The sequence below is a fragment of the Pleurodeles waltl genome, chromosome 7, assembly GCF_031143425.1.
Source record: "Pleurodeles waltl isolate 20211129_DDA chromosome 7, aPleWal1.hap1.20221129, whole genome shotgun sequence".
NCBI classification, from domain to species: Eukaryota; Metazoa; Chordata; class Amphibia; order Caudata; family Salamandridae; genus Pleurodeles; species Pleurodeles waltl.
In genome coordinates this window covers 10468245-10479262 of record NC_090446.1, presented here as the reverse complement: position 1 = coordinate 10479262, position 11018 = coordinate 10468245, and the positions used below count along the sequence as shown (strand labels likewise).

The 11018-nt window shown below is 62.6% G+C and overlaps 1 protein-coding gene across 2 annotated transcripts in view; it reads left to right on the top strand.

The window, feature by feature from the left end:
• The first annotated feature begins 2970 nt into the window (after positions 1 to 2970).
• The window catches only part of LOC138303545 (zinc finger protein 271-like), a 118663-nt gene continuing 110615 nt past the window's right edge, over positions 2971 to 11018 (top strand). The window contains exon 1 of one of the 2 annotated variants that reach the window (XM_069242785.1): positions 2971 to 3276. Coding sequence is in view for 1 of the 2 variants with exons in the window: in XM_069242784.1 (XP_069098885.1) it covers positions 3253 to 3276 (24 nt within the window). In the remaining variant the exon portion in view is untranslated. The remainder of the gene's footprint in view (positions 3277 to 11018) is intronic. The other variant, XM_069242784.1, reaches the window with a different exon arrangement.

Genomic DNA, 11018 nt, shown 5'->3' with positions numbered 1-11018 from the left:
ATCGCGCCCCACCTCCGGAAAACAATCAACTGTTCCTTCGAGACAGCAACCTTCCCAGAAAGCTGGAAGCACGCCGAGATCAACGCCCTTCTGAAGAAGCCCAAGGCGGACCCCAAGGACCTCAAGAACTTCCGGCCCATCTCCCTGCTCCCTTTCCTGGCAAAAGTGACCGAAAAGATTGTCAACAAACAGCTGACCCGCTACCTCGAAGTCAACAACATCCTGGACCCTTCCCAATCCGGTTTTCGCAGCAACCACAGCACCGAGACCGCCCTCATCGCCGCCACTGATGACATCCGTAGCCGACTGGATGAAGGACAGCAGACTGAAGCCGAACTCAGACAAGACGGAGGTCCTCATTCTCGGACCCACCCCATCAGCCTGGGACGACTCTTGGTGGCCCACGTCACTAGGCACAGCCCCGGAACCCACGGACCACGCACGCAACCTGGGGGTCATCCTCGACTCCACTCTCTCCATGACCAGGCAAGTCAACGCCGTCTCCGCGTCCTGCTTCAACACCCTCTGTATGCTCCGCAGGATCTTCAAATGGATCCCCCTCGACACGAGAAAAACCTTTACCCAGGCCCTCATCGCCAACAGACTCGACTACGGGAACGCCCTCTACTCAGGAATTACAAACAAGCTCCTGAGACGACTCCAACGCATCCAGAACGCCTTGGCCCGACTCATCCTCGATGTCCCCCGCCGCAGCCACATCACACTCCACCTGAGAGGCCTGCACGGGCTCCCCGTCAACAAAAGGATCACCTTCAAGCTCCTGATCCACGCACACAAAGCACTGCACAACACCGGACCCACCTACCTTAACAACCGACTCAGCTTCCACACCCCCACCCGAAGCCTCCGCTCAGCCAACCTCGCCCTCGCCACAGTCCCCCGCATCCGAAAAACCACCGCCGGCAGCAGATCCTTCTCCTACCTCGCCGCCAAGACCTGGAACACTCTCCCCACCATCCTACGACAGACCCAGGACCTGCTGGCCTTCAAAAGACTCCTCAAGACCTGGCTCTTCGACCAGTAGCACCCCCCCCCTCCGCAGCGCCTTGAGACCCTCGCGGGTATGTAGCGCGCTTTACAAATGCAGTGATTGATTGTTGGGTTGTCCGCAGTAAGCCTCAGTAAAGTGACGGTTGTGTGATGCTGCAATAAGCAAGATGCCCTTCTTATACCTCGAAAGGGCTGCTGAGCTTCACTCCGGAGAAGGCTCGCCATAGGGAGTGATTGGAATATGGAGCATCTACACGGATGCAGGAGTTAAACCTCTGCCTGCGGGGCCTTAGGACAGGTGCAGTAGGAGTCAGGTGCTATGTGGTAATTTCCATGTCCCTCTCGGTGCAGGGTGCCGTTATTCTGGAGGTGTTGTGGTCAGGAGTCATTCCCTGGAAGGTGTGTCATTCTGTGAAGGCCCTGCTGCAGCACTGCAGCTCCTGCCCCCACACTGCAGCCCCTGCCCCCACACTGCAGCCCCTGCCCCCACACTGCAGCCCCTGCCCCCACACTGCAGCCCCTGCCCCCACACTGCAGCCCCTGCCCCCACACTGCAGCCCCTGCCCCCACTCTGCAGCCCCTGCCCCCACACTGCAGCCCCTGCCCCCACACTGCAGCCCCTGCCCCCACACTGCAGCCCCTGTCCCACTCTGCAGCCCCTGCCCCCACACTGCAGCCCCTGTCCCACTCTGCAGCCCCTGCCCCCGCTCTGCAGCCCCTGCCCCCGCTCTGCAGCCCCTGCCCCCGCTCTGCAGCCCCTGCCCCCGCTCTGCAGCCCCTGCCCCCACTCTGCAGCCCCTGCCCCCACACTGCAGCCCCTGTCCCACTCTGCAGCCCCTGCCCCCACACTGCAGCCCCTGTCCCACTCTGCAGCCCCTGCCCCCGCTCTGCAGCCCCTGCCCCCGCTCTGCAGCCCCTGCCCCCGCTCTGCAGCCCCTGCCCCCACTCTGCAGCCCCTGCACTGCAGCCCCTGCCCCCACTCTGCAGCCCCTGCCCCCACACTGCAGCCCCTGCCCCACACTGCAGCCCCTGCCCCCACTCTGCAGCCCCTGCCCCCACACTGCAGCCCCTGCCCCCACTCTGCAGCCCCTGCCCCCACTCTGCAGCCCCTGCCCCCACTCTGCAGCCCCTGCCCCCACACTGCAGCCCCTGCCCCCACTCTGCAGCCCCTGCCCCCACTCTGCAGCCCCTGCCCCCACACTGCAGCCCCTGCCCCCACACTGCAGCCCCTGCCCCCACTCTGCAGCCCCTGCCCCCACACTGCAGCCCCTGCCCCCACTCTGCAGCCCCTGCCCCCACACTGCAGCCCCTGCCCCCACTCTGCAGCCCCTGCCCCCACTCTGCAGCCCCTGCCCCCACACTGCAGCCAGACCAGGGCTTCAGCCACTGCCATCCCTTGGAGCAGCCTTGCCAGCTGCCTGCGCCGAGAGCATGAGAGGCTGTCCCCCGGGTCGGGCACAGCCCCCACATCCATCTCTGAGGCCCCGCGCGTGCTCTAGATAGCAACAAGTGGCCTTCAGTGGGCCGTGCCAGAAAACAGGAGGCTGGTGCCTAATAGGCCACGCCCACCCCAACTCTATCTTTGGTTCTGCTTTCTTGCTGGCAGGAAGCGGTGTATCTCGCGCAGAGGAGGCCGCAGCAGCGCCTCCGCGGACGGAGACTCCCGCCGGCGTACTCCGGGCCGGGCTTCACCCTGCAGCTTCTGGGTTGGTTCGGACATGCGCATCCGGGTAGTATCTTCTAATGGGGCATGCGCAGAGCGCTCCGGTGTACAGGTACATTAGAGCATGCGCATTGATTCTTGGTAGTGGTGCCTCGCGCACTGGGTACGCGCATTGAGCCGTGCTAGTGTTTCAGTGATAGTCTGTGCGGGGCGACCTCCGCGCTCTGGGCATGCGCATGGAGCAGGGACGCGCTTGGGTCCACGCATGCGCAAAGGGTTGACGTCCGTTCAATCTCAGGGTCCGCGCATGCGCAGTGCGCGTTCAGTGCATCAGGCAGACTTGGCAGCCGCAGGGACCGGGCCTCTGGGCGCTATACGACGGGCTCCGGCCGGGGAGGCTCTCGCCGGCTCTTGCAGCGGGCGGGAAGGGGGCCCTGCGCCCAGGACTCGTTCTCACGCGTTTCCTGGTGCCGGAGGATGGGAGTTGGCTGCTGCGCGCCCCCGCCCCCTCCTCAGCCTCGGTCACAGCGCGGAGCGTGAGCCCCTGTACCCGAGATCACTAAACCCGAGCGAGAACCATGCCCCTGCAGGACTCCTACAAGGTGAGCGGGGCCTGGGGTGCACCTGGGGGGCTGGGGGGCCTCTGAGCGCCGGGCGGTGTACCCTGCCACATCCCCTGTGTATCCCTTCCCCTGCCACATCCCCCGTGTATCCCTTCCCCTGCCACATCCCCCGTGTATCCCTTCCCCTGCCACATCCCCTGTGTATCCCTTCCCCTGCCACATCCCCTGTGTATCCCTTCCCCTGCCACATCCCCTGTGTATCCCTTCCCCTGCCACATCCCCCGTGTATCCCTTCCCCTGCCACATCCCCTGTGTATCCCTTCCCCTGCCACATCCCCCGTGTATCCCTTCCCCTGCCACATCCCCTGTGTATCCCTTCCCCTGCCACATCCCCTGTGTATCCCTTCCCCTGTCACATCCCCTGTGTATCCCTTCCCCTGCCACATCCCCTGTGTATCCCTTCCCCTGCCACATCCCCTGTGTATCCCTTCCCCTGCCACATCCCCCGTGTATCCCTTCCCCTGCCACATCCCCCGTGTATCCCTTCCCCTGCCACATCCCCTGTGTATCCCTTCCCCTGCCACATCCCCTGTGTATCCCTTCCCCTGCCACATCCCCCGTGTATCCCTTCCCCTGCCACATCCCCCGTGTATCCCTTCCCCTGCCACATCCCCCGTGTATCCCTTCCCCTGCCACATCCCCCGTGTATCCCTTCCCCTGCCACATCCCCTGTGTATCCCTTCCCCTGCCACATCCCCTGTGTATCCCTTCCCCTGCCACATCCCCCGTGTATCCCTTCCCCTGCCACATCCCCTGTGTATCCCTTCCCCTGCCACATCCCCTGTGTATCCCTTCCCCTGCCACATCCCCCGTGTATCCCTTCCCCTGCCACATCCCCTGTGTATCCCTTCCCCTGTCACATCCCCTGTGTATCCCTTCCCCTGCCACATCCCCTGTGTATCCCTTCCCCTGCCACATCCCCCGTGTATCCCTTCCCCTGCCACATCCCCTGTGTATCCCTTCCCCTGCCACATCCCCCGTGTATCCCTTCCCCTGCCACATCCCCTGTGTATCCCCGCCCCTGCCACATCCCCTGTGTATCCCTTCCCCTGCCACATCCCCCGTGTATCCCTTCCCCTGCCACATCCCCTGTGTATCCCTTCCCCTGTCACATCCCCTGTGTATCCCTGCCCCCGCCACACCACCTGTGTATCCCTTCCCCTGCCACATCCCCTGTGTATCCCTTCCCCTGCCACATCCCCTGTGTATCCCTTCCCCTGCTCATCCCCTGTGTATCCCTTCCCCTGCCACATCCCCTGTGTATCCCTTCCCCTGCCACACCACCTGTGTATCCCTTCCCCTGCCACATCCCCTGTGTATCCCTTCCCCTGCCACATCCCCTGTGTATCCCTTCCCCTGCCACATCCCCTGTGTATCCCTTCCCCTGCCACATCCCCTGTGTATCCCTTCCCCTGCCACATCCCCTGTGTATCCCTTCCCCTGCCACATCCCCTGTGTATCCCTTCCCCTGCCACATCCCCTGTGTATCCCTTCCCCTGCCACATCCCCTGTGTATCCCTTCCCCTGTCACATCCCCTGTGTATCCCTTCCCCTGCCACATCCCCTGTGTATCCCTTCCCCTGCCACATCCCCCGTGTATCCCTGCCCCCGCCACACCACCTGTGTATCCCTTCCCCTGCCACATCCCCTGTGTATCCCTTCCCCTGCCACATCCCCTGTGTATCCCTTCCCCTGCCACATCCCCTGTGTATCCCTTCCCCCGCCACACCACCTGTGTATCCCTTCCCCCGCCACATCCCCTGTGTATCCCTTCCCCTGCCACATCCCCTGTGTATCCCTTCCCCTGCCACATCCCCTGTGTATCCCTTCCCCTGCCACATCCCCTGTGTATCCCTTCCCCTGCCACATCCCCTGTGTATCCCTTCCCCTGCCACATCCCCTGTGTATCCCTTCCCCTGCCACATCCCCTGTGTATCCCTGCCCCTGTCACATCCCCTGTGTATCCCTGCCCCCGCCACATCCCCCGTGTATCCCTTCCCCTGCCACATCCCCTGTGTATCCCTTCCCCCGCCACATCCCCTGTGTATCCCTTCCCCTGCCACATCCCCTGTGTATCCCTTCCCCTGCCACATCCCCTGTGTATCCCTTCCCCTGCCACATCCCCTGTGTATCCCTTCCCCTGCCACATCCCCTGTGTATCCCTTCCCCTGCCACATCCCCCGTGTATCCCTTCCCCTGCCACATCCCCCGTGTATCCCTTCCCCTGCCACATCCCCTGTGTATCCCTTCCCCTGCCACATCCCCTGTGTATCCCTTCCCCTGCCACATCCCCTGTGTATCCCTGCTCCCGCCACATCCCCTGTGTATCCCTTCCCCTGCCACATCCCCCGTGTATCCCTTCCCCTGCCACATCCCCCGTGTATCCCTTCCCCTGCCACATCCCCTGTGTATCCCTTCCCCTGCCACATCCCCTGTGTATCCCTGCTCCCGCCACATCCCCCGTGTATCCCTTCCCCTGCCACATCCCCCGTGTATCCCTTCCCCTGCCACATCCCCTGTGTATCCCTTCCCCTGCCACATCCCCTGTGTATCCCTTCCCCCGCCACATCCCCTGTGTATCCCTTCCCCTGCCACATCCCCTGTGTATCCCTTCCCCTGCTCATCCCCTGTGTATCCCTTCCCCTGCTCATCCCCTGTGTATCCCTTCCCCTGCCACATCACCTGTGTATCCCTTCCCCTGCCACATCCCCTGTGTATCCCTTCCCCTGTCACATCCCCTGTGTATCCCTTCCCCTGCCACATCCCCTGTGTATCCCTTCCCCTGCCACATCCCCTGTGTATCCCTTCCCCTGTCACATCCCCTGTGTATCCCTGCCCCTGCCACATCCCCTGTGTATCCCTTCCCCTGCCACATCCCCTGTGTATCCCTTCCCCTGCCACATCCCCTGTGTATCCCTTCCCCTGCCACATCCCCTGTGTATCCCTTCCCCTGCCACATCCCCTGTGTATCCCTTCCCCTGCCACATCACCTGTGTATCCCTTCCCCTGCCACATCCCCTGTGTATCCCTTCCCCTGCCACATCCCCTGTGTATCCCTTCCCCTGCCACATCCCCTGTGTATCCCTTCCCCTGCCACATCCCCTGTGTATCCCTTCCCCTGCCACATCCCCTGTGTATCCCTTCCCCTGCCACATCCCCTGTGTATCCCTTCCCCTGTCACATCCCCCGTGTATCCCTTCCCCTGTCACATCCCCCGTGTATCCCTTCCCCTGCCACATCCCCCGTGTATCCCTTCCCCTGCCACATCCCCTGTGTATCCCTTCCCCTGCCACATCCCCTGTGTATCCCTTCCCCTGCCACATCCCCTGTGTATCCCTTCCCCTGCCACATCCCCTGTGTATCCCTTCCCCTGCCACATCCCCCGTGTATCCCTTCCCCTGTCACATCCCCCGTGTATCCCTTCCCCTGCCACATCCCCCGTGTATCCCTTCCCCTGCCACATCCCCTGTGTATCCCTTCCCCTGCCACATCCCCTGTGTATCCCTTCCCCTGCCACATCCCCTGTGTATCCCTTCCCCTGCCACATCCCCTGTGTATCCCTTCCCCTGCCACATCCCCTGTGTATCCCTTCCCCTGCCACATCCCCTGTGTATCCCTTCCCCTGCCACATCCCCTGTGTATCCCTTCCCCTGCCACATCCCCTGTGTATCCCTTCCCCTGCCACATCCCCTGTGTATCCCTTCCCCTGCCACATCCCCTGTGTATCCCTTCCCCTGCCACATCCCCTGTGTATCCCTTCCCCTGCCACATCCCCTGTGTATCCCTTCCCCTGCCACATCCCCTGTGTATCCCTTCCCCTGCCACATCCCCTGTGTATCCCTTCCCCTGCCACATCCCCTGTGTATCCCTTCCCCTGCCACATCCCCCGTGTATCCCTTCCCCTGTCACATCCCCCGTGTATGCCTTCCCCTGCCACATCCCCGTGTATCCCTTCCCCTGCCACATCCCCCGTGTATCCCTTCCCCTGCCACATCCCCTGTGTATCCCTTCCCCTGCCACATCCCCCGTGTATCCCTTCCCCTGCCACATCCCCCGTGTATCCCTTCCCCTGCCACATCCCCCGTGTATCCCTTCCCCTGCCACATCCCCCGTGTATCCCTTCCCCTGCCACATCCCCTGTGTATCCCTTCCCCTGCCACATCCCCTGTGTATCCCTTCCCCTGCCACATCACCTGTGTCACATCACCTGTGCCACACCACCTGTGTATCCCTTCCCCTGCCACATCCCCTGTGTATCCCTTCCCCTGCCACATCCCCTGTGTATCCCTGCCCCTGCCACATCCCCTGTGTATCCCTGCCCCAGCCACATCCCCTGTGTATCCCTGCCCCAGCCACATCCCCTGTGTATCCCTTCCCCAGCCACATCCCCTGTGTATCCCTTCCCCTGCCACATCCCCTGTGTATCCCTTCCCCTGCCACATCCCCTGTGTATCCCTTCCCCTGCCACATCCCCTGTGTATCCCTTCCCCTGCCACATCCCCTGTGTATCCCTTCCCCTGCCACATCACCTGTGTATCCCTGCCCCAGCCACATCCCCTGTGTATCCCTTCCCCTGCCACATCCCCTGTGTATCCCTTCCCCTGCCACATCGCCTGTGTATCCCTTCCCCTGCCACATCGCCTGTGTATCCCTTCCCCTGCCACACCGCCTGTGTATCCCTTCCCCTGCCACATCCCCTGTGTATCCCTTCCCCTGCCACATCCCCTGTGTATCCCTTCCCCTGCCACATCCCCCGTGTATCCCTTCCCCTGCCACATCCCCCGTGTATCCCTTCCCCTGCCACATCCCCTGTGTATCCCTTCCCCTGCCACATCCCCTGTGTATCCCTTCCCCTGCCACATCCCCCGTGTATCCCTTCCCCTGCCACATCCCCCGTGTATCCCTTCCCCTGCCACATCCCCCGTGTATCCCTTCCCCTGCCACATCCCCTGTGTATCCCTTCCCCTGCCACATCCCCTGTGTATCCCTTCCCCTGCCACATCCCCCGTGTATCCCTTCCCCTGCCACATCCCCTGTGTATCCCTTCCCCTGCCACATCCCCTGTGTATCCCTTCCCCTGCCACATCCCCCGTGTATCCCTTCCCCTGCCACATCCCCTGTGTATCCCTTCCCCTGTCACATCCCCTGTGTATCCCTTCCCCTGCCACATCCCCTGTGTATCCCTTCCCCTGCCACATCCCCCGTGTATCCCTTCCCCTGCCACATCCCCTGTGTATCCCTTCCCCTGCCACATCCCCCGTGTATCCCTTCCCCTGCCACATCCCCTGTGTATCCCCGCCCCTGCCACATCCCCTGTGTATCCCTTCCCCTGCCACATCCCCCGTGTATCCCTTCCCCTGCCACATCCCCTGTGTATCCCTTCCCCTGTCACATCCCCTGTGTATCCCTGCCCCCGCCACACCACCTGTGTATCCCTTCCCCTGCCACATCCCCTGTGTATCCCTTCCCCTGCCACATCCCCTGTGTATCCCTTCCCCTGCTCATCCCCTGTGTATCCCTTCCCCTGCCACATCCCCTGTGTATCCCTTCCCCTGCCACACCACCTGTGTATCCCTTCCCCTGCCACATCCCCTGTGTATCCCTTCCCCTGCCACATCCCCTGTGTATCCCTTCCCCTGCCACATCCCCTGTGTATCCCTTCCCCTGCCACATCCCCTGTGTATCCCTTCCCCTGCCACATCCCCTGTGTATCCCTTCCCCTGCCACATCCCCTGTGTATCCCTTCCCCTGCCACATCCCCTGTGTATCCCTTCCCCTGCCACATCCCCTGTGTATCCCTTCCCCTGTCACATCCCCTGTGTATCCCTTCCCCTGCCACATCCCCTGTGTATCCCTTCCCCTGCCACATCCCCCGTGTATCCCTGCCCCCGCCACACCACCTGTGTATCCCTGCCCCCGCCACACCACCTGTGTATCCCTTCCCCTGCCACATCCCCTGTGTATCCCTTCCCCTGCCACATCCCCTGTGTATCCCTTCCCCTGCCACATCCCCTGTGTATCCCTTCCCCCGCCACACCACCTGTGTATCCCTTCCCCCGCCACATCCCCTGTGTATCCCTTCCCCTGCCACATCCCCTGTGTATCCCTTCCCCTGCCACATCCCCTGTGTATCCCTTCCCCTGCCACATCCCCTGTGTATCCCTTCCCCTGCCACATCCCCTGTGTATCCCTTCCCCTGCCACATCCCCTGTGTATCCCTTCCCCTGCCACATCCCCTGTGTATCCCTGCCCCTGTCACATCCCCTGTGTATCCCTGCCCCCGCCACATCCCCCGTGTATCCCTTCCCCTGCCACATCCCCTGTGTATCCCTTCCCCCGCCACATCCCCTGTGTATCCCTTCCCCTGCCACATCCCCTGTGTATCCCTTCCCCTGCCACATCCCCTGTGTATCCCTTCCCCTGCCACATCCCCTGTGTATCCCTTCCCCTGCCACATCCCCTGTGTATCCCTTCCCCTGCCACATCCCCCGTGTATCCCTTCCCCTGCCACATCCCCCGTGTATCCCTTCCCCTGCCACATCCCCTGTGTATCCCTTCCCCTGCCACATCCCCTGTGTATCCCTTCCCCTGCCACATCCCCTGTGTATCCCTGCTCCCGCCACATCCCCTGTGTATCCCTTCCCCTGCCACATCCCCCGTGTATCCCTTCCCCTGCCACATCCCCCGTGTATCCCTTCCCCTGCCACATCCCCTGTGTATCCCTTCCCCTGCCACATCCCCTGTGTATCCCTGCTCCCGCCACATCCCCCGTGTATCCCTTCCCCTGCCACATCCCCCGTGTATCCCTTCCCCTGCCACATCCCCTGTGTATCCCTTCCCCTGCCACATCCCCTGTGTATCCCTTCCCCCGCCACATCCCCTGTGTATCCCTTCCCCTGCCACATCCCCTGTGTATCCCTTCCCCTGCTCATCCCCTGTGTATCCCTTCCCCTGCTCATCCCCTGTGTATCCCTTCCCCTGCCACATCACCTGTGTATCCCTTCCCCTGCCACATCCCCTGTGTATCCCTTCCCCTGTCACATCCCCTGTGTATCCCTTCCCCTGCCACATCCCCTGTGTATCCCTTCCCCTGCCACATCCCCTGTGTATCCCTTCCCCTGTCACATCCCCTGTGTATCCCTGCCCCTGCCACATCCCCTGTGTATCCCTTCCCCTGCCACATCCCCTGTGTATCCCTTCCCCTGCCACATCCCCTGTGTATCCCTTCCCCTGCCACATCCCCTGTGTATCCCTTCCCCTGCCACATCCCCTGTGTATCCCTTCCCCTGCCACATCACCTGTGTATCCCTTCCCCTGCCACATCCCCTGTGTATCCCTTCCCCTGCCACATCCCCTGTGTATCCCTTCCCCTGCCACATCCCCTGTGTATCCCTTCCCCTGCCACATCCCCTGTGTATCCCTTCCCCTGCCACATCCCCTGTGTATCCCTTCCCCTGCCACATCCCCTGTGTATCCCTTCCCCTGTCACATCCCCCGTGTATCCCTTCCCCTGCCACATCCCCCGTGTATCCCTTCCCCTGCCACATCCCCTGTGTATCCCTTCCCCTGCCACATCCCCTGTGTATCCCTTCCCCTGCCACATCCCCTGTGTATCCCTTCCCCTGCCACATCCCCTGTGTATCCCTTCCCCTGCCACATCCCCTGTGTATCCCTTCCCCTGCCACATCCCCCGTGTATCCCTTCCCCTGTCACATCCCCCG